This window comes from Ruditapes philippinarum, unplaced genomic scaffold (assembly GCF_026571515.1).
Source record: "Ruditapes philippinarum isolate M1 unplaced genomic scaffold, ASM2657151v2 ctg1975_1_1_1_1, whole genome shotgun sequence".
NCBI lineage: Eukaryota > Metazoa > Mollusca > Bivalvia > Venerida > Veneridae > Ruditapes > Ruditapes philippinarum.
The window spans coordinates 94,202-119,128 of NW_026864515.1; the positions used below are offsets into that span (position 1 = coordinate 94,202).

General features: G+C 31.2%; 1 protein-coding gene and 1 long non-coding RNA gene across 2 annotated transcripts; both read left to right on the forward strand.

Annotated features, from left to right (window-relative positions):
- The first annotated feature begins 5,870 nt into the window (after positions 1–5,870).
- LOC132725857 (uncharacterized) lies at positions 5,871–14,872 on the forward strand. Its single transcript, XR_009625120.1, has 6 exons — positions 5,871–5,987; positions 6,976–7,023; positions 9,578–10,078; positions 10,627–10,665; positions 11,661–11,729; positions 14,727–14,872. It is a non-coding gene; the product is annotated as an uncharacterized LOC132725857 (long non-coding RNA).
- A 109-nt stretch (positions 14,873–14,981) lies between these two features.
- On the forward strand, positions 14,982–23,722 carry LOC132725853 (uncharacterized). Its single transcript, XM_060711037.1, has 15 exons — positions 14,982–15,007; positions 15,557–15,625; positions 15,937–16,023; positions 16,400–16,498; positions 16,904–16,972; positions 17,222–17,290; positions 17,838–17,945; positions 18,734–18,832; positions 19,409–19,609; positions 20,079–20,111; positions 20,291–20,338; positions 20,671–20,872; positions 21,181–21,318; positions 21,820–22,179; positions 23,206–23,722. Exons 4-15 carry the CDS (start codon positions 16,496–16,498, stop codon positions 23,469–23,471), a joined length of 1,596 nt encoding a protein of 531 aa, XP_060567020.1. The 5' UTR covers positions 14,982–15,007; positions 15,557–15,625; positions 15,937–16,023; positions 16,400–16,495; the 3' UTR covers positions 23,472–23,722.
- The last annotated feature ends 1,205 nt before the right edge of the window (positions 23,723–24,927 follow it).

Genomic DNA, 24,927 nt, shown 5'->3' on the forward strand with positions numbered 1-24,927 from the left:
AAAATAATCAATCGTAAAAATACTAACATTGGCTCTCACGTGGAGATCAATCTATCGTACTGAAGGACATTTCATTTCCACTTTTTTCGCAGAGAGAGTCATTCGTTTTGGCAGTTGCTAATTTCATTTCTATAGCAGCTTTAGAGACAAGTGAATGCACTAAAAGACTTCGTTACGTGGTACCAATTAATAAGCATGTATCAACTATGTTACACCTAAAATATCTATGGACAGGAGATCAGCACGTGGTAAGGTTAATGATATGCATTGGCTAGTTTTAGATTACCTCACCAAGACGTTTAAACTATGTCAGTAGATCTAAATATAACTTGACCATGCACTAAAATTCTGCGTGATACGGTCACGATATTTTGGTAAGCAGGACCGCCCTTTGGAGACGGCATAATACTACACTCTACAGTAACCATTCTCTATTGTATAACATTAATAAAGACAAAAACCAATTATAAAAGAAACTAACTTTTGCGTCTTGAAAAAGAATTTAAACGGAATCAAGCAAAAATAGAAAATCAAACTGGGATTTCCAAAGTAACTAAAATAGCTTAGATTTCCGTAATATTACTTCGTCTTATTCCGCAGTATGACGGAATCGCCCGAATTGTCACGATTGCAATCGGAACAACCTCGGCTATTATAATTAATTTCGAAGAGTGACGGAAAGGGCCGAAAAGTTGCGATTGGCATGATTGCAGCTGGTTTCCCGTTCAATCATGCACTAACAAATGTAAGCAGGAAACCACCTAACCGGAACAACTTTTCCAAAACAAATAGGCTGCAAGCCAAAAACAATGAGTAACAAGGTTGGTAGTGATTAGAAGTCATATAAAAATTAGACATAACAACAAAACACGAAATAACTATATATGGAAGCTATATATATATCCACATGATTATAGCAGAAAATAAAATGTTCTAAAATAAAAATTATATTATTCATCATAGTAATATTCATTTTATGTCATTTTGAACATTTTTGTTTCAAACAACATTTTTATCAGAATATCCAAACATGGATTTCTTTTTTTTTTCTTTTGCTTTTTTCAGAGAGTAAATAGAACTTTAATCAAAATAGTTTTGACCATTGACCTTGCACTTAAACTGCCGGTATTTTAAGCATTAACGTAGAACGGTCGGTATTCGGCGTCAAGTATGGTGTAATGGCAATTTGATAAAGGTTACAACTTTATATCTCATCTTGAAATCTCCTCATTTTTAACTGGCGCCATCCTATTCTATTCAATCTACTTTAAAGTAAGAAGCCAGTTATTTGGAAATCACCACATCTGATATATTTGCATATATCTTCGCATCAGTATATATCAACATAAAAATGCTATACTAAATGTACTTTGAAAATAAGTACAGACACTCTTGTTAATTTACATGCTTCTCAGAAAAAAAGGAATTTTCACCATGTATATATATTTGCATATTTGAAATTGTTGTTCGGTGTGTGCCCATATAAATTTCATTTACATGTACATTGACCAAAGGTCTGTACTTGCTGATTTGCAGGGGGAAAAAGTAACCCGAATAATACTACCAACCACAGAAAAGATCATGACTACCAACCACAGAAAATATCATGAAAGGATGAAAACATAGAAAATTATATGTATATATTAAATGTAAGTAACGTACCTTTGTAATGTGGAGAAAAGATATTCATCATATACACATCATTTAATGATAAATTACAATGTTATGTTCGGTCATGAAATCAATTATATGAAGTATTCAGAAGTATTCAGCCAGCATTACAAAAACAACAGATCTTCGATTGTAAAATTAAAATTTCTATAAAAATACAATTACATATCTGATGAAACAATTTATATAAAACTGTCTTTTTTCTTTCTAAAACATGTCTCTATAATTTAGAATGAATTGTTTTCTAAATACCGTAAGTGTTATTATTTAGCAATTGATGTTGAATAACAAAATGTACACTGAAAATCGTCATATTGTGGAGTTGCAATACATGTTAAAGCTAAATGATTGTTGAAAATATATTATTCATGTCACTGCTCAGCTATTTCTGTGCTACTGCTACTGATGTGCTTTTGCTAACTGCTGTGCTACTGTTACTGCCAATTTCACGTTTTTATTTGTTTGGGTCGTCAGACCAAACAAATAATGGTAGCGAAATTTCAGACCCTGATGCTGTTAATTGAAAATGCCGAAAGTAGTCCGCGAATGGTCGAAGATTTCTAATATTGTTTTATTCTTTATAGATATACATGTTTATAGTAAGCTCCTTGATTATTTACATCTGTGTTAGCGTCGAAATAATAAGTTACAAACCCTAATTAAGAATAATATGGTTTTCTTCATGCCAATTGTATATAACTTCACCGTGGCCGAGGGGTTTACACGCTCGCTTAGGAATCGAGAGGTCTGAAGTTCAAATCCCAGTTGAGGCAACTCATTTTTTTTTAATTTTTAAGTCAAATAAACATTGAATTGAATATCAGTGTTGCAATCAGTCTTATAGCCAATTTACTACAGTTAAAACACTGGAAAGCATTGGTGGCACTATACAAAAACCACGAATTTATATTACATGTAATATAAATCCGTGACAAAAACAAATTGGTTTATAATCTCACTGACATTCTGAGACCCAAACAAATTCAGCGCCTTCTGTGCTTTGATTTTTAATCTTTAAGGAAAGTGAAATAAACTCCTTTTATTAGGTTCCTCGTAACACATGTTAATATTTTTTTAATGCAAGTCACACTAATTGTCACTTCACATATCAATAAACATTGATGAGATCGGTATATATAAAAGTTACGATTTTTATAAGTGTACGTGATTAATTAAATATGTCATGGATCTAAAACGCCCCGGTTGAATACAATATCTAGCTGGAAACAAACAACCACGGTCGCGTGTCAATCCGTTTGACACTTACCGCCTGGCAAATCTAAAGGAAGTGTACAATACACATTGTGTAATATTATGTAATACAGGGGTAATAAAATTTAATCTTTAACACCCTGCTGTTTAAATTTAAATTATGGATGAAAAAGTCGTCTAATGAAACCTTAAACAGACGTCTTTTGTATGCGCCTTTTGACCATTGGATTATTAGTCCTGCATATAGATTATTATATCTGTTATGAATATCAATTGATGTTTTAAGTACTTATCGCTTAAAGTCATCCCAAAATTACTGTTTTCTGGTTGATATAACATCGAATCACGACTATTAAAGCCTTAAAGTATCATACACTGTTGTCAATTTTATTGAGCTTTTGCCCTACGCAGAATCACGGATTTATATTACAAATATTATATAATATAAATCCGTGGCAGAATGCACATGCGCGAAATGCAACATTGATTGCTATGGAAAACTCGTATTGAAAAAAAGGTCTATAAACTCTACCTATTTTCGCCTGCGAAATTCGTTCTATCGCATTCGTCGAAAAGTCGTGCATTCATGTCTTTGAGACATAAAAGTAAGCATTTAGTTAAAAAATTATGGAATGTGTTGGTTAGGAATGGTTGCGACTGCATTGTTTTGTTGTCGTCGTTTTTTTGTTTGGGGTTTTGTTGTTGTTGTTTTTTTAGTATTTTTTTCCTTTATCTATTTATTATTATTTTTTTAAATATTTTTTATGCAAAAAATTTAAAAATAAATGATTTATATTCTGTTAACGTACTGATTAAGTATAATGGTGGTTTCAAAATATTCTGAATATTGTGGTGGCTGATTTCTGCCACTTCGTGTCGTCGCCGACACGATAAATTGGCCAATTATCGATCGTGCATTCGCCTTCCGCTTTTTGAGGCGAAGACACGAAGGCACTGCAAAAACAGGGCGCCGATACAAATATTTCTACCCGCCGACATGATAATTCTGCAGATCTCGTGTCTTCTTCTATTGAAATATCGTTGTTTTTTTTTCGCCTGAAATGTATCGTGTCTTCGTGTCGGCGCACTCAAAAGTCAAAGGCGATGACCGATAAGTGAGCATATTTTTGTGTCTTCGTGTCTTCTTCTTCGACAATTGTGGGCAGAAGACACAAAGACGCGAAATGGCAGAAATCAGCCACCATAGAATGTAACACCCACCAGGAGAGCATTTCTAGATCTGGAAATAATGTTTTCTCTATTAGTTAGTATAGACTCTGTTTGAAAGGATCAACTTACTGAGTATGGGAAAATTGCAAGTGCTGTGTTAAATATAGCATGTTTACATATATGTATGTAATATAATAAGAGTTGATCGGCCAGTAAAGCCACGAAACGCAACTTTCGATGTCGAGTACGGACCCGGACATGTCACCTGTCATACCCCGGATATGTCACTTAATTTTAAAGCACAAAGTGTTGATAATTTACCTCCGTGTTAGCCAAAGACGTGAACTCTGAGTCAAAGGGGGATTAGTTGGTCCTTGGACTTTTTCAAGCCATCAATGCGTACTAGGCTCATTCACCTTAGTGCCCTTCTTCGTCGCCCCTGTCTACTTTTTAGGATCAGTCACCTTGACTTCAGTCAGGACATCGACAGCTGGTCTCGACGGTATAGTGTACCGAAAAACGAAAATAAAGGAAAGTAGGACAAAACCCCACTCGTCAAAACCCCACACCTCAAAATTTTACAGAGTGGACAAAACCCCACACATGAATTGTATAGAGTGGACAAAACCCGACACCATTACCTTTACAGAGTGGACATAACCCCCAACTTTTTTAATTATTTACTATAAAACCATACAAGTCATATGATTTTGATCTTTTAAGAAAAGTACAAAACAGAGAATTTACTAAATAGTTACTTTAATTATTTTACGGTTCCTTTGATCATGATAATTAATGGTATAATATATTTTATTTCAATATACAATATAATATGATTGAATGATAATAGACTGTACAAATATTCCAAAATAAAGTATTTGTTCCAATCGCTAAGTCGCAAATCTTTGCCGATTCCCTCATGCCTCATCACGATATGCACGTACCGAGATAATACTTACAGAAATTTTCTTGGGGCATGTGAATTATTTATCTTTCATTCGAATCATATTATAAAATTGAAAGAAACTATGGCAAAATGTAAACTTAAATGTTGACTTTCACCTGTTCACTCAATATATACCCTTGAATGGACACAGTGTCACATTGAAAGTAGCAAATAATATGTTCCGCTAATTAGAACCCATTGATATATAGAGGATATTGAATGAGTGAAAGTTCAATACTGAATTTATTGCACAAGTTGAATAAAATTATATTATGCGAGCCTCTGGCGAGCATAATATTATTTTATTCAACGAGTGCAATAAATTCAGTGATGAACTTACACGAATTTAATATTCTATTTATCACATACCCAATATAAACACCGTTTAAAGTGAAAAAAGAGTCATTATTCATTGACGCGCCTAAAGAATAACGCTAACATTTAGCGCGTCTGTATAACGCTAATGACGTCACGTCAAAATATATGCACGGCCGTGCAATACCATATTTACGGAGTCGCAAAATCGGCACGGGTGTGTGATAAAGTTTAGTAAAACTATATTTTTAGGTTTATGCACGACAATGATAAATTCATTGTAAATCTTTTTTTATTTGTTTAGGTTTTATGTAGAATGCATTTTTTCTTTATTTTTTTTTTCAAGCTTTACTGTCAATGGAAGAAAGAAAAACAACAGACGAGTTTAAATTACCTAAAAAGTTTCGCCTTGGTTTTATTACTTTAAGTTTTCTTTAATATTGTATCCATATATTATCACTATGATCTAGAACATAACGATTTTTACGTCATTTTATTCAACAAATAACCTATTAAGTACTGTAGTTAATTTAAATTTTATAGTGATAAAATAAACATGAAACCATATATGTGTAAATATAGAAGACTATGAAATATGCTTTATATATAGGACAATTTAACTTTCTGTTTATTTCTGCTGTTTAATTGGAAATCTCATCTGTATGTGTTTAAGGTAACAGTTTCCTTTTTCTTTCTTCTTTTTTCCAGTTAAACTGCGTAATTTTATTAAATAATATTAAACTGTGTTAAAATGTTAAATAAATGCGTGCTTTAATGTGGTTACGTTGCATAATTCTTTTGGCAAAGTTTCAACATTAGGTCAAGGGTTATAGGTTCGAGTCTTGGTCAATACCATGGTTCCTATAATGGGACACCAGTACTGGTAGGCTCCAGAAAGTTGGACTCGATACTAATTATAAAGCTACAAACTTTTAAAGTCGAGCTTTAATAGAATTTTCGAATAACGTTTACTAAAGTCAATTTACTATTTAAAGCTGGTTATTGATCCTTCTAAACTCTGTCTTAAGGTTTTATAAATCAATTAATAAATCAGTCATGAAGTTAATGGCGTTACGTTGTGCGGGGGGGGGGGGGCTATTTATGTACTCGGATGTAATTTAAACCCTTTTATGACATTTATATTTTATCTGTGTCAAGTTATACCGACTATCAATATATATTTAGAATATATGTCATTTGTAGGATATTAAAAATTTTCGTTTAAGTGAACATTTTAAGCAATAAGTAAGAAATATTAAGGATAGAGCATTTATTTACTCCTTTAAAACTACATGCATCCGATTGAGCCAAAATACTTCAAGAGATTAAAAATTGAAAAAATTTACCTAGATTTTAAGAAAAGTAAGAAGTTTCAAGATTCAGGTAAAATTTTGCATGTTTACTTGCGTTTAATTTTGCAGTATATATATATCACAATATTTTACTGCGTTACTTTCATTAAAATCTATTTTGTGACCTGTTTTGGTAATTTACATGGAAGTGCCGTTTGCAATGTGTAAATCACTTTCTTTGTTCACTTTAAAAATATTTTATTTTTGAAAAAAAATTTTTTTAATGTTTATGAAAATTATTATGAATCTAAAGGCATACTACATATTTGTGCTTTAATTGTTTTATACACAAAAGCATATGTCTTTCAGATGTCAAAAGAAAAACAATCAGTTGCTAATCTTCGCAAAAGATTTGAGGTAAATTTCCCTTTCAAGTTCTGTTTATCTTTTGAAATAATTCACGAGATCAATATCTTTGTTTTTTTTTAACTTTCAACTTTTAAACTTTAAATGTTAAATCTGAACTTTAAAAAAGGTAAAGAGAATGCATACTTCTTTAAATAAGAAAAAAAGGTCGATGTTGATTGTTTATAATTAGTCTAAAAAAAGGTGCAAAATCAGAGATGCCCCTTCATGACTTATTTCAGACTTAGTAGGCACATAGATCGTCAATTCTTGCATAACTGTGCACACAAATATACATTAACGGAGAAATATACATGCATCAATGGATATATTTTCGTGACCACTGTAAATGTACTTCAAAAGATGGTTAATGCCTTTTTGTTCGGGCTTATAAAATCCCTCGGTCTGTGTTACTTTAAATGCGTCGCCCTCGTGCTTCTTCATATATAAATGCAGGAACAAAATGTACATGAACCATCTTGAACCATCTACAGGGGCGGAAACAGAACATGGATTCCTGGGGGGGGGAGGGGTTGGGGGGGCTGACATATGGGTGGAAGATTTTGACAAAAATAACGCAACAGGCGAAATGTGTGCATGTTTGAATGAAGGGGCCTATATCTTGTTCAAGTGACAAAAAATTGTAATTGATGTGAGGGCCAATATATTTTCACTTATACATGTGTACATTAATATATTTGTAAATATTAAGATGATATGAAATTAAGAAAAACATATGTCATTGGGGTGGGCCTGGGAGGGGTGTCCCCTCCCATAGACTGAGAAAAATTTGAAATATGAGGTTGAAAATGGTGTTATATCCTTGACATTCTAGTGCTGCTTATGGTACCTTTTGGATGGTTTAACATCACATTGTATTTTGTATAGGCTAGTGTTTGCAGGGTATTTCAAATAGAATGCCCTGGTGTTTAGTATTAAGAAGTTACAAAATAACAGCACACTAACCAATGTATGCGCGACAGTTGATAAAAATAATATTAAACACTTGATCAAAGTACTCATCTGAATAATAGACGCTTTTCTAAATAAAGTGTTATTAAAATACTGCATTTCAATTTTACAAAAATAATTTCAAACACTTATATTCAATAAGAAATTTTTCCATTAATGAATCCATTTTAGATACTAAAGAGGTTAGTACAGTTCAATTAAAAAAAATATAACTGCTATAAAAAAAGTTATTAAATGCAAATGACCAATCAGTTCATCTGAATAAAAATCTTAGAAAAACCAGTTATTAAAATGCGATTCAATTAATATTATCTTCATAAAACTCGCCATCTTTTTAATTTACAAATAATAATTTTTCAATTTCTTAATCAAAGAAAATTGAAAAACAAAGATAGTAAAACATGGTGTACAATGTAACACATCTATTTGCCACTATCTTTGACTATTAATTTCATTAGACCTTTGGGAAATAATAAAACCAATCAATTATGCAGTTTAAACGTTGAAGTCATTCAAGCATGTTGATAGATAAAGATCTCTTCCAAGCCCCCAGGCAGGAGATTAATAACTGGATGACAGCAATTAATGTTTTGATAAGGGAGTGCACTACAGCAAATAAAGTTTGAAACTGACAAAAATATTTTCCAGCCCAGTTGGTTAACGTATCTTTGAGCCAAGCTGGGGGGGGGGCTGCAGCCCTGAAGCCCGGGCCTGAATCCGCCACTGATCTATTGCAGTACATTTACAGTAACTTTCAAATAAGTCTAAGTACCCATTAGCGTTCTAAACTCGATTACAATAACCTTTGTTAACAGTTTGGTATATCATCAACCCAATTCTGTCATCCGATTAAAATTACTAGAAAACTAAATGAAATGAAATACTGAAGCAGATGACATTATAAGAAAGCGACAATTTTTCCAGCATTAAAAAGGGTAAAATTATCGTTATAATTTAACTAAAATCAGCACATTGGGAGGTATTGCACGTTTTGTGCGTACAGAAGTACGTAGACGTATATGAAGCCAAAGCCAGCAGGGCGAGGGATTTATAAAAATCTAGGGGCTTCTGCAAGCCTGTGTTAGGTTATATGTATTTCGTGTAAAGAAACCATTGCGTGCGCTTTGCTTTCCACCTGCATGTACAATGACATTTGACAATTTTATTCTGATAATAAAACTATAGGACCGTCATCGTTAACAGCTTTGTGATGCATGTTTAAAACGGGCAAAAACGGCAAGATGTAACGAGAATCTATCCGTTAATGCATGTGTTCTTTTCTGGTTATCTATACCTGAATGTAGAGTGCTTATGCAAGAATCTTGTTTAATTGTGCTATAATATCATATCAGCTTCTATTACAATGTATAAGAAAATACAAATTTTGGTGAACTATAAAAACGGTTTGGCTTATAAAGAATTTGGTTACAATGTGGGATTATTTCAATTTATTTGTCAACTCAAAAGAAAATTACTTATATATGTTATTTGCGCAAACATTCGTCTCTACATGCATTCATATTTAATTTGAATTTGTAAATAAAATTCGGCTATGAATTCCTTTGAATACCCTTGTACTCAATAATTCTTGCAGAGTACAAGCGACGACACTGTTGACAAACCAGTTGAAAATTTGAGACATCAAGTTTCAGTTATTGAAAAAGAATCTTCCCAACAAAAAACAAATACGTCTCAAGAACAGGCTAGTGCAATTCATTCTATTCTTTGTACAAGTTCTTCCATAGTATTTACCAATTAATAATGAAGAAATAACCTTTGGATAGTTTATGTTATTTGAAAAAATCATTTCTGGTATTGGTACTTCGATAATGAATTAAAATGCCGTTAAAATAAGTGTACACGTTTTAATATTCTTTTTACCATGATTAATTAGCATGACAACCAATCTTTATCATCGACACAATCACCTTTATCACCCAAACGGCCACCGTTATCACCCAAACAGCCACCTGTATCACCCAAACAGCCACCTTTATCACCCAAACGGCCACCTTTACCACCGAAACCGAAACCACAGCCGAAACCAACAAAACAACCACCTAAAGAAGAACCCGCCAGTCAGCGTTTCAATGCAGTAAGTAAAATTATTGCTTTTTATGGTTTAAATTGATTTTTTACTGACTTTTCACTTCACTCCAATTTAATTGCATAAACAAAATAAATAAGAAATTAGTTATGATTAAAGGTAATTTGGGTTCCTTTGACTGATCAGTGCCTTTTGAATAATCGACCTTATTTTTAACTTTTTGTTTAAATCCTTCAGTCAATTTCTAACCAAGAATTGATCATATAAGTAAGTGCCACATTGGAACTACTTATAGCTACAATATTATTGTGTATTCATTTATATTTCTTTTACTGAATAAGATAATTAAGGACTAGTGTCCAAAATGTCATAGTTCATGGCAGTAACGAATGTATTTTTTTTTCATCAAAAAGTTGTTGTTTTCGAAAGATAGCGACAACAATGTGAGTATTTTGTCTAAGGAACAATTGCATAGATCTATTTAAATCTTATTATCTAATAATGTTGCTTTTTTCTTCAAAAGAATTAGTTTGTGATGAATTTGGTTGGCTTTTGTTAAGAGTTATAACTGTACTAATTAATTTCATACATTTTAGAAAACAAGGTTGTCGGCGGATAAAGAACAAGATTCCGAAGTTAGTTTGAAAGTTTAAGTTATTTCTCAGAAACGAATGATCTTTAGAATGGACAAGAGTATGTTTAGATAATATGTTAGAGCATGTCAGATGATTGTTGTCTGAAGAAAGTGGAGTCTTATTTGATATCATTTATCATAAATATGGCAAAATTTAAACAAAGTATTATTGATTTTTGACTTCCATACCAAATACTAAATAATCTTAATTGTACTAATTTCCGAACTAAACGAAATAGAAGATAAGATGGTCCAGGCGACTGGCAAATGAGGATCTCTTTCGATCTTTTAAAATAAACCGAAAATAAGAAAACCTTTGAGTAAAAAAAAGGCATTAATGGTGCATAATTGGTCTTTTACTTATGAAGTTGCCAAATGTGTCAAATGAAAATGCTATTTTTTCTTTAATGTTTAACGTTTCTTTCATATTTTTGTTTATTAGGGGCGTCAGTGGCCGAGTGGTTAAGGTCGTTGACTTCAAACCACTTGCCTCTCACCGTTGTGGGTTCGGATCCCGACACGGACTTTGGATTCTTTCATGTGAGGAAGCTATCTAGCTAGCTTACTGAACGTCGGTGGTTCTACTCAGATGCCCGTTCGTGCCTGAAATAATGCAAGGAAGGGCACCTAAGGTCTTCCTCCATCAGTAAGGCTGGAACGTCGCAATATGACCTATACTGCGTCGATGTGACGTCCCCCCCCCCCCCAAAAAAAAAAAAAAAAAAAATATTAATCACATTTCAGAAAACATTTTTATTGGCTGATACAGAACAGGACAAATCTCATGTTAGTTTAAAAGTAAGAAAGTTGCTGAATATATGCAATATGAATAAGGAAAAGAGAAAAAATAAAGAAAAAGAAGAAAAAACGGATACATATTACACCTCTTTTGTCATTAAATTACCTCAGTTTTAAAAGCAAAACTCATTAAAATGATTCATAAAGATATATCATAATATTTTATTTTACCCTTAACTTTTAATTTTTTTAATAAAGGTGATGCGTGAGGGAAACAAAAGGCAACTACCAGACGAAGTGAATGTTAATACTGGTACGCCGGACAAAGTAAGTTTATAAATACATTTTATTGCTAGATGTGACAATGTTCTTTAATACTGTTTTAACGTTTTCATGATTTGCGTGAATTAACCTGGATAGATATAATAATTTTCCCACTGTCGGAGTGGTTAATTTTTTGTAATATTTATTTTCATTGAAAACATTCAAATGTGATTTGTTAATTGATTATATTTATTTTTCTGGAATACGGTTAGGACATATGAGTGGTCTTTTTTACAGAGTGAAACTTATTTAAAGGCAATAATGAAGGGTAATAGTGAAAGTCATATAGGATCAATTCATGACAAATGTACTGATAAAGCTGATGATGATGCAAGAAAACATTCCATAAATGAATTAAATGATTAAACAATCCAGTTTCAAAACTAAAACTTGTCTTTACTTTCTTAGGCAAGCAAACATGCACATTTGTACGGAAGCCCTGGAGGGACCTTTTTTTTATTTAAAACTTATTACTTATTACCTATTATTTATAACTTATCACTTATTATTTACAGATTATTACTTATTGGCGTCCGCGCCGAAGCGCGGCGCCTATTGGAATGAAATGAGATTTTGTGAAAGGGCGACAGCAACTTCTCGAGCCTTTTATAGTTGCCAATAATAAAAGCCGATCATTCCGATCGGTATGAGGGTGCTTGATTGTTAATTAGTCGCGATATTAATCTGGTTCCCTGTCCTATTATGGTTCCCATACTTTTTAGAAGTTCGCAGGGGACCAGTCTAGTCGCGATATGTACAATGAATGGCGAACTGGAGAATTTCGCAATGCAAACATTTTCAAATGAAATAACCTTTTCCGTCAATAAATCGCGCTCTTCGGGGTATTTTTGCTTATCATTTTGTAGTACACAGTGGGTTATTATGGTATGTTATTCCGAAAGCTGTTAATAGAATGATGAGTTGATGACCTTAATATTCCGAAAATCTATTTATAGAGGGATGTACTCCTAGGTAATTCCCGGTCTCTCCCGGGATTTACTAATGACCGGCGAATAGTACCACACGTTTATTGTCCGGTCTCTCCCGGTTTTGGAGTAGATATCGTTACAGAACAGAACAAATATTTTACAGATAAATAAGCTTTTTTTTCAAAATGAATGTTTTGTCACTTAGTTTGGTTACAATAATTAATAAAACACAGATCAACTCTCGAATTGATTGATTATTATTATACATAAACATACAATTCGAAAAAAAAAAACCAACAACACAAATCGCATGTTTATATTTTATCTATATGAGATAAAAACAATAAATATGTACAATAATTGAGAAAAAATGTACATTTTTATGGCATTAATATGACACTATCAACTTTAAAACATTTTATATAATTTGTTATTCGTGTTTAGTAAAGATTCCGAGGAATTATTCAAAGTTACAAATCAGATTTTATGAATTATTCAATTGATTGATAATTTAAAAAATGATAGAGAAAAATACAAATGTACATGTGTATGGTTTAAGAATAAACAATATTATAAATTGAAAGATTAACCATGATTTACTGACTTTTTCCAGTTAAGTTTTGACTTATAATCGTCGATCATTATGACAATTGAATTCTTAAAATAGTAGTAAACGTAAAAACTCAGTATTAAATAGCGCATAAAACACACACAAAAAAAAGAAAAGAAAACAATATTCATAAAATCTGTATTTTTTTTTATTAAAATAGAAATTACATTTATTGTATAATAAACAATTATGCTCAACATGATCAACATGGTAATATAACAAGTGTCATATTGTTACTTAGTGTGAACAGATACCGTAAGAGGGGGTCCTCGTTAATAGCAATAACATAATAAGGGACAATTACACAAGTATGGTGCCGATCAAAGTTATAAATAATGAACAATGTCTTTCGTCCGTTCATTCAAAAGTGATATACAATTCTGGTAAAACCCAATGAACCATTGAAAAGTTTATAAGAATATCTTGTCATCATATATCTACTAGTTCATCTGCACCTGCTGTTTGGACGCCCATTGATGCTTTGCATCAATGCTTTTCTTGTATTTATTATTGAAACGCGCCATGTTTGGCAGGGAAAAGCTCTGTTTACCTCAAAACAAATACCGGAAAAGATGAAGGAGAACCGTAAGAACATCATTTATTTAAGGCCATATATTACGGAAGCCCTGGAAAGAAAATAATTATTTATTACTTATTATTTATTATTTACTACTTAATATGTTTAACATCATTATCAATTATAATATATTACTTATTATTTATAACTTATTATTTATCACTTATTATTTATTACTTATTACTTATTTCAGTCGAATATGTCATTTAAAACCTGTATATGTTGTAGTCTGATTACGTATGTATCTGATTCTATAATGTATGCAATAAATATGTTACAACTAAATACTTATTAAATTATTATGTAACTAAAAATATTCGACTGAAATAAGAAATAAATTGATAAATAGTAAGTTATAAAATAATAAGTAATAGATAATAATTGATAATTATATAAAACATATTAAGTCATAAATAAAAAGTAATCAATAATAATCTTCCTTCCAGGGCTTCCGCATAACATGACCTTCTATAAATGATGTTCTCCTTCATCTTTTCCAGTAACTGTCTTTATGTAAACAGTTTTTTTCCTGCCAAACATGCCGTTGTTGAATACTAAATATAAGTTATAGTCTGTAAATAATAAGTGATAAGTAATAAAAAAAATAGGAAATAAGTTATAATTTTTAAATAATAAATGTCCCTCCAAGGCTTCCATACATTTGTCTTAGTAATACTTATTTTATTTTTTTGTCTTACAGAATGGTAGTTTGTACACTCTAAATTCTAAGGGTTTTTGTTTGTTTGTTTGTTTGTTTTGTGCTCATGTGTTTTGGGGTTTTTCTTCCTTTGTAATTATTTGTAAATATACCAGGAATTTAACAAAATTATTTAAAGCTTTTCAATATGTATCATTTAATTCAAAATACGTCTTTCTTCTCACAGGTAGAACTACGACCTTTATTTACATCGCCTCTTAACAGCGAAAGTGAAGATAAGACAGAATCACTACTTGACATTGACAACAAACTTTCTGAAAATACGGAAATGGTAAGACATCTTCAATATCAGTAGTTCTTTAATGGTTGTTTTTCTTCTACGAATTCCTGCTTGGGTCTGGCGAATTTTGATTGATAAGTGTCGAGTATAAGGTCTAAACTATCAGGTACTGTCATGTGTCAAATATATGACATACATCAGGGGACCAAGTAAAGAGCCATGTTGAAGTAAGTTAACCGTACAAAACCAAAAAATATAAATAATATCATTTTTACCTAATTAAAAACAGACATATTTGTTTAATATTAGTTGTTTATAAAATTCAAATGTTTAAGAAATATAAATGAAATCTCAAATTGCTTTTTCCAGGGAGTTATAAACCTTTAAAGTAAAACCAATTATAAATATTTTAAGAACAATTGTGTTTTCCAACATACTTGGAGGAAAGTTGGTATCATTTAAAGATTCTCTTAGCTATATTAGATATAATAAAACTGCTTATAAAAGTTGTTGAAATATACTAAATGTATACGATGATATGAAATTGATAATAAAACAAGTGTTTTACTTTTACTTATGCCTGTTGTTTAAAAGATCACAAATAAGATTGTAAAATGGAAAAACGTCAAACAAAGAAATAAAAAACCAATATACATCAAAGCTTCTCTATGTTTTAATCTATTTCAGAATAAAAGCAAAATTTTATATAATTGATCTATAAATATGTATTATTTCAACATAAATATTTCCCCTTGATTTTGTTGATAACTATTAAGGTCATTAAAGTGGACAATAAAGAACAATTACTTGACGAAGTCAATGTTAAATCTGGTGAAGCAGACAAAGTAAGTCGAATTTTAACTTAAGTCATTTACTGTGAATTAAAAGAGAATACCTTTTGACAAGACGAAAAATAATATTTAATGGTGTTTTTCTTTTTTAGATTTTTCATGATTTGCAAGGACGAATTAATTTAACATCAATGAATAGATTGTATCTGACTGATGTGCACTTTTTTGTAACATTTTAACATTTTTGTCTTTTTCATTGACAATGTCAAAATATGACAATATATTTTCTTGTGACTAGTTAACTGATTTTATTGACCTTTCCAACGTACGGTTGACACATGCTTATCAAGTTGTGACTTTTACAGAGTAGAAGCTCATTCCAGGCGTCAAAAAAGAATGATAATCACAAAGAATCAATTCATGACAAAAATGTTGATGTATCAGATGCTGGCGTAAGTAGAGATTCTCTAAATGCATTAAATAATTAAAAATTTAAGTTTAAAAGAAAACAAAAACGTATTTTTAATTTCTTTGCGAAGCAGGCATTTGTCTTTGTTTTACAGAAAAGAAAAGTTCTGGATTATGAAGATGGTGAAATGCTATAAGTACAAATAGAAGCATAATAATAATGAATTATGGTCTTATAATAATGTACATTCAAAATATAAATGATTTATATTTTGAATGTACATTATTATAAGACCATAATTCCAGGTTTTTAAAGTTCTTTTTTTTTTAAAACATACCAGTATTTTTATGCTATGTATTATGGTTTTTAAATGTGTATCAGTTATACGTCTTATATGACTAGTTTCTGTCTCTTGATAGACAGGAGTACGATCTTTTTTAACATCGCCTCTTAACAGTGAAGATAACAAAGAAACACTAGATGACATTAACACTAATAATTCTGAGAATACGGAAATGGTAAGGCTTCTTCAATATCAGTATTGCTTTATTTATGCAAAACACAATGATTTGTAAATGAAAGCAAAACTGTAAGTACTGTTTTCTTCTTATTTTTCTTTTTACATATTCGTGCTGTAGACTTTTAAATTGACATCACATATGAAATCATTGTTTTCCACAGTTTTAAGATAATAATGTTCATTCATATTAGAAGGCAAGTGCATCGGGGGATAAAGAACAGGGAACTTTCGAAGTATGTTGAAATCAATCAAAATCTTTCAAATATATAAATAAAATGCACATATGTATTTGTCAGATATGAGTTGTTAATAAGAAGAAATCTAATGTTATAAAATAATAAATAAAATTTCAAATAAACGCTTTTTTAAATATTTACCCTTGATTTTGTTGATAATTTTAAAGGTTTTTGAAGTGGACAGTAAAGAACAATTTCTTGACGAAGTCAATGTTAAACCTGGTGAAACAGACAAAGTAAGTCGGGTTTTAACTTCTCGATGATATGAAATTGATAATAACTTATACTTGTTGTTTAAAAGATAACAAATGAGATTGTAAAATGAAAATCAAAAACAAAACAAAAACTAATTAAAAACAAACAAAAATTCTGACACACATTGAAGCTTCATTGTGTTTTAAAAGCAAAATTAATGTTATTAATCTATACTAGTAAATATGTATTATTTCAACATAAATCTTTATTTAATTTTCACAATTATATAGGCCATTGAAGTGGACAATAAAGAACAATTACTGAACAAAGTCAATGTTAAACCTGGTGATACAGACAAAGTAAGTCAGGTTTTTACATTAATTTAGAGTTTTATAATTGAAACTATCAAAATATTACAATTTCTTTTCCTGTGCTTAGTTAAGTTATTTTGTTGACCTTTCCGACGTAAGTTTTACGACGTAAATTTTTCTCAAGTTTGTCAAGTGGTGACTTTTACGGAGTGGAAGTCCATTCAAGAAAGAAGATCATAAAAAATCAAGTCTTGAAAAAATGGCTGATAAATCTGATCCTGTTGTTCTACAAATGAATTGAATAGTTAAAAAATTAAGTTTAAAAAATAAAACTTATCTTTACTTTCTTGGACAAGAATACATGTCTTTGTTTTATGCAGAAAAGAAAACTTTCGGATAATGAAGATGGCGAAATGTTATAAATACAAATGAAAGAATTTATCTTTTGAATGTATAATATTCTTTTTAGACCATTATTCTAGGTTTTTTAAGTTCTTAAGTATTTTATACCATCAATTTTATGCTATGTATTATAAAAAAAATAAATGTGTATTAGTTATAATCGAAATAAGACCAGTTTCATTTCATCCAATAGGCAGGGGTACGACCTTTATTAACATCGTCTCAAAACAGCGAAAGTGAATCTAACAAAGAATCACCATTACATGAACATAACACGAACAATTCTGAAAATACAGAAATGGTAAGACAGTATCAGTATTTTCATTATTTGTGCAAAACATAATGGTTTGTAATTAAAAGCAAAATTGTAAGTACTGTTTTCTTGTTGTTTTTCATTTACAAATTCGTGTTGCATTCTTTTCAATTGCTAAGATATGCGTATCACGTCTTAACCGTAAAAAATAATAACATGTCTATATAGCTTTATACTAAAACTTCATATTATATAAAATAATTGTTTTTCAAAGTTTAGATTAGAAAAAACAATTTCCATTCATTTTAGAAGACAACTGTATCGGCGGATAAAGTACAGAGAACTCTTATATGTAAAATAGCCAATAAAACATATAAACTTGTTTAATATGAGTTCTTTATAAAAGTTAAATGCTATTGTAATATTAATGAAAATTAAATAAAAACTAATTCAAAGTATAACTTTTTCTGCCAGGGAAATATAAACACCCAAAATTTTAAAATGTTAAATCAACAACAAAACGAATATTTCTTTTTACAACGATTATGTTTACCCATACTTTGACATTAAAGTTGGTATCAATAAAGGATGTTTCTTAGCATTGTATCAAATATCATTAAAAATGATTAATTCCTCCGTTTTCACGCTTTTATGTTTTGCCGGGACTGGAAATACTGCACTTTTATAATTTTTCTTCAGTTCGGAGTAGCATATATTTATTTGCAACATTTTTAGCAAATGTAGCGAACTATTAAAGATATGTCGATTTCTGTGATTAGTTCGTTGATATTCTAAAAGATAGTCAACTGTTTCGTCTATTGGTCTTTTTATTGCAGAATGACAATTCAAATGAGGCAGAAATACAGAATGTTAGTGAAAATCATAAAGAATCAATCCTTGACAAAATGAATGATGAATTGGATGTTCCTGGAACGGTAAGTAAAATATAACATTCTTCAAATAAAATCTTCAAATTGAAACTTAAGCCTTATAAAAATTAACCTACTATTTTCAGTTATTATTAAAATGAAATATTACTGATTTTTTGACTCACTTCAGCTTTTATCTCTAGTTGCGGCAACCACTGAAAAAGAAAATGAGGATCGTAAAGAACCTTTTCATTATAAATCCACGGTTAGGTGCAACAAAATAAGAAAAAAAAACAGAAATGTTAAAGACCTCTGAATATTCTTATATCAACTTGATATTTTGGACCAGTATTTCTTTATTTCTGCAAAACATTATGATTTGTAATAAAGTGTGTTTTTGATAATCTGGAAAGTTATGGCATCAACGTCATCGTCAGACGCAAATATCTTAGATATTTAAACTCATCAAAATGCAGAAGGACCAGAAAATATGACACTTCTGAGATGAAATACTAGTAACATGCAAAGTTTTAAATAACTTATCATCTTCTTTGAGTGAAATAAACTAAACTCTTAATCCATCTGTAAACTTCAGGAGATAGATAATAAGTTTACATTATTCTTTTTGCGGCTTTGTTTCAGAATTTGGTAGAAACAGATACAAAATTCAAAGTCCAGTCTCAAAATCATGACCAATTTCCACAACATGGTGAAAGTAAGATTCAATCTCGTACCAACAGATTTACAAATGAAGAAGGTTTTAAAGGTGACAGTTATGTAAAGGAGATTAAACATGAAGAAAGTCTTAATTTTGATACACAATTGCTATCAGCAGCTGGGATGGTACGTTCTGAATAATTGTATCAAATACATTGTATTACATGTAGTTTTCTTTTCGTAGTCCTTGTCAATTAAGTACCTAATGCAACAATGAACATGTAACTTGCGTTCTGACAATTTCTTTTAATAACAAGTACAGATATACGAAATAATATGAAATTAAATATATATTTCTAATTAGTGCTAAAAGGAATAAAATATTAGATTATGAAATATTACCCTATATACTACCCTATTAATATTACACTGATTTTCTAGGAATACAGTGTAACTTATATGAGACTCAAAATATGCATGAACAAGTTCCATTGTAAACTGTCTAGTATTTCGTTTTTGGTCACTCATGCTAGTGTTTATTTTTTATTTTTATTTTTTTTGGGGGGGGGGGGGGGGGGGGTTGTTGGTTTTTTAATTATTATTATTATTTATTATTATAAATATCATTATCATTATTATTATTATTATTTTTTAGATCGCCGACGCTTTTGGGATGACTGCCAATGACGTAAGTGAAAAAAGGGGCAGAATATTTCGCTTAAAATCATTAATTAAGTTATAAATTAATATTTTGTCGGTATCGACTTACATTGGGTTTGCATCTTTAACATAACTAGTTATGTTTTGTAATAATAATATTTTTATTTTGTAACGTGTTTGAAAGATATAGTTTTACTTTATTTTTAGAGTTCAACAGATGAGCATTCAGATATAGAAACGGAAAGTTCTTCCACTGTAAGTTTTGGGAAATTACTTTAATTACCTTTAAGCGTTCAAAGCACGTTGGAATGTTTAAACAAATAGTAAAAACTCGTAGATATGGGTTCATTGATTCTGTTCATAGAAGATAGTCGAAACCAGACTACAAATGTATCATGCTCCTATCATCGACTTAAACGATATAAATGCTCATGAATAAAAGTATCGCAATCGATGACCCTGAAAAACAAAATATATTGTCGACTACATACAATGTTGATTTTTCTTTACCACAAGTCAAACCAAACTATATCTCAAGTTTTGGAATAGCATTGTCAATAGTTTATATATTTCATTTACATTGTCAGAGATCTAGCAGAAATGGAAACAGTGATGCTTCCAAATCTGATTCAGGGTTATCAGATGATCACACACAATCAGATGACGACAGCGAGGGCTCAGGAACAGTTGTAGAAATAGATCGGACTGAATTCATGATTGAAGTTTATATGCCGTTTATTAAGCATCAAATTATTGTAACTGACATTCTAGAACATATAGATTTTATAGGTTATTATTTTTGTCTATACAAAATTGAATATATTGTATATTTTATGACAGTTAGGAAATGATTTAATTGTTATTTCTCTGTAATGCCATACAAAACCCACTAAGATATTGAAAATGCTTTTAGAAATTTTGAATCTGCAAATAATCAAAGCTTCAAGAGTTCTTTCAAAAAATTCAGAATATAAAAATTATGTAAGGGGATACTTGTCGTTTCTTGTAGATAGAATTAGCATTACTTCAAAAGATCTTTTCGCACAAATGACTTGAAAATGATAATTGTTAAATAATTGATATACTCATCTTTTTAGAAGACCGTGCACGTGAAATAATTAAAAGTAAACACAAATATTGTGCCCCGGATGCGTTTGAGCGTCTCATTTCTGAAATTAAGAAAAGCAGAGCTGAAGGCAAATGGCAAACATTTCTCCAAGCTCTCAAATCAGAAGGTATGTTATGTTTGCGGATGCATCGCTTAAAACTTATTTCAGGGTATACTTAGATACTTGATATAAAACAATTCACCTTAAAAGTCATTTGTTGGATATCATCTTACCGAAATATTCAAAACTATAGGTTGATCTGGCAGGACAATAGATAATACGTGTGAAAATGTATTCGTAAAATATCTTATGCTGTTAACACTTGACAACGAAACGGTTAACCTTTGTCAGATCAATGTATAGCCGAGTAAGTAAGCACATGTTTTTTTGTTGTTTTTTTTTTGTTTTTTTTTTTCTTTTATCAGGGTGTTGACGAACTTTCTTACGAAAACTGAATAATTCCTATATATATATATACAAGGAGGGATAAACTGCGAGCAATTAAAATAGTTAAGGTGAAAAGAATATTTTTAAAATAATTTCAAGAACATTTATGTTAAGATGGTTCATTCTCATTCTTCGGATTAAGTTATTTCCTTATACGAAAACATGTATATCTCTTTTTAGAATACAAATACATAAAACTCCTGATTGAGGGGAAAACCGAGAAACACCATGACGGCAACAGAGCACTGCTAAGGCTTCTTACACCAGAACTTGTTAGAAGATTACACTTACCAACATTCCTTGATAAAATTTACGAAAATGAACTGTTGAATGAAAGGGACAAATCCGTAGTACAAGCAAAATTTGGATCGAGTGGGGAGTATGAAGCAATTAAGGATGCACTAGATTATGTCGGTAAACAAAAACAAAAAGAAGATTGGAATAAAATTCTTATACAAATATTTGAAGAGCTCGGACTATGGGATATAGCGGATCTTTTTGAATTTATCAAGCCAACGGAACAAAACCTGCCGGTTCAAGGTCTTGTTTTCATTTCATAATCACTGGCATAAATGTTCATTTGTGGCGTATAATTTTGCCATACTGAACGATTTTTTAAAGCTTATACTAATACTACTATTTTCTATTGTAACAGTTGATTAAATATACTATATAATTATGTGACAATGTTACAATGCCTCAATATTGTAGTAGACATAAATTTTGCCATACTCCACAAATTTTCTTATGTACCTATTTTTATTCTCGCACTGAATGTTTTTTTGAGAAAATTGCTTGCAGACAGAACATTGAATTCTATGGTGGCTGATTTGTGCCACTCGTGTTTTCGCTACGCGACCCCGCAAAGCGAATAGACGAGAATTTACAACTTAAAACGGCGGGGTCGCAGGACGAAAACATGCTAATATGTGAGGGCGCGCGGCGAAATTTAATAAATAAAACTTCGCTCCCGATATTTAAGAAATAAAACGGCGGGCCGCGGAGCGAAAACACACAAAATAGCGCCCCCGGTAATATGCGTGTTTTCGCTCCGCGCTCCGCCATTTTAACTTGTTAATTATCGATTTTTCGCTTGGCGGGTTCGCGTGACGAAAACACGCTAATTAGCGGGGGCGCGCGGCAAAGTTTTATTTATTAAACTTCGCCCCGCGCCCTCGCTATTTAGCGTGGTTTTGCTCCGCGCCCAGGCCATTTTAAAGTGTGAATTTTCGACTTTTTGCTTGGCGGGGTCGCGGGGCACAAATCAACGACCGCTGTAGAAATGTCAAAAAGAAATTATGCACGTCCGTTTAATTTATATGCTTTTTACCTGACTGTTAACAAACGTTGAACATATAACACTGAACTAATATTATGGCTAATGGTTCAAAGTTAAAAGCAAACAATCGAAATTCAGATAAATTCTCAAAGATTTTTAACGAAAAAGAATTGGTATTTTAAGTTGAAAATAAGTTTCACAAACATAATTTAAACATTTTATTGTTATTATTAATCTATATTATTCATAGTACTAAAATGATATTCAAACAAAAATATTTTATTCAGAGACAACAACCCTGCCAACAAAGGGGCGGAATACCAAAAGGAAAGAACGTGAATGGCGACTAAAGTATCTTTCAACTAGAAAAAGTCAACATTCAACTGCTGACGGAACTGACGATTCAATGCAATTGGCAGAAGTACACGAATTCCCACCGCTCGACCAAAGTTTGCCTACTCGCCAAGACATCATCAAACTAACATCGGAGATCAGAAAACTCCGTAAAACAGCAGAAAGACAAATAATTCTTAGAGGTCAAGCTGTAAATTAATGAACATTTGTCGAACATTTTAAAACAAATTTTGATCTCTCTTCAAGGTTCATCTTTGATTTTCATGGCTTTCTCTATACATTTATGCTTTATACAATTTATTGAAAAACTTATCGAAGTAAAAACAATACAAAAACTAAAATATATATTTTGTATCTATATACTTAAGACTCGTTACGTTCCTCTAATATGTGATTTCAATAGCCGGGATCGTGCATTTGTTGGAGACTTTCATTGAAACAGCTTACTACGAAGAACTTATGTTGTACGGTAAATAAAAGAAAGTAAGGTTCCAATATTTTTGCGATTAAACTTCCAAACACAGAAAATGCGTGCATGCATCGTTTTGCTCATCTTAGATAGAATGGAAATGATAATTTGCAAAAATAGTTATGTCAGTAACTTTAATATTATAAAACAGACGCCTTATGTGTGAACATATGATTGTTTTACCTGAAGCCCTATGCTTAAATCTGCATGCCGCCAGATGAGCCTAAATATATCAAGAAAATCAAAGTTGAAAAAAATGTACTAAGATTTAAGAACTTTAGTAATGGCTGTATTCTGCATATCTTGTTTTTTGTTTGTTTGTTTGTTTTTTTGGTGTTGTTTTTTTCTGTTTTTTTTTGTGTGTGTGTGAATTGTAAGTGTCATTTGCATTGCGTATAATACTTTCTTTGTTCCCTCCACAATATTTTACTTTTAAAAAACACTTTAAACTTCTTAATGAAAATTAAATGTGTTTTCCAATTAACAAAAAGTTATCCTTTTCCGATAATTCGTTTATTTCATTTAATTAATAATAATTAGTGTTTTACAATCAACAAAAAGTTATCTTTCAGCGGTTATTCGTAGTTTCAAAATATAGATTAGTTATTTGTCAGTTATGCACAATTTCAATTTAAGTTAAATATCAACATGTTAACATACATGACTGGTTGTCTGAGACGTACTAAAGAATAATGTAAAAATGTTGATGGACAACGGTATGTGATTGCAGGGATCTTCGTTATTTGAAAGTTTGGGATTATTGATGACAGTACTATCAAGTGTTGAGAATTGAGTACCGCTCTAGCCGGTGCTAGGGGGCGTGAGGGATGTTGCACATATTGATGACAGTACTATCAAGTGTTGAGAATTGAGTACCGCTCAAGCCGGTGCTAGGGGGCATGAGGGATGTTGCACATATTGATGACAGCACTATAAAAGTGTTGAGAATTGAGTACCGCTCAAGCCGGTGCTAGGGGGCGTAAGGGATGTTGCACATATTGATGACAGCACTATCAAGTGTTGAGAATTGAGTACCGCTCTAGCCGGTGCTAGGGGGTGTGAGGGATGTTGCACATATTGATGACAGCACTTTTAAGTGTTGAGAATTGAGTACCGCTCAAGTCGGTGCTAGGGGGCGTGAGTAATGCTGCACATATTGATGACAGCACTATTAAGTGTTGAGAAT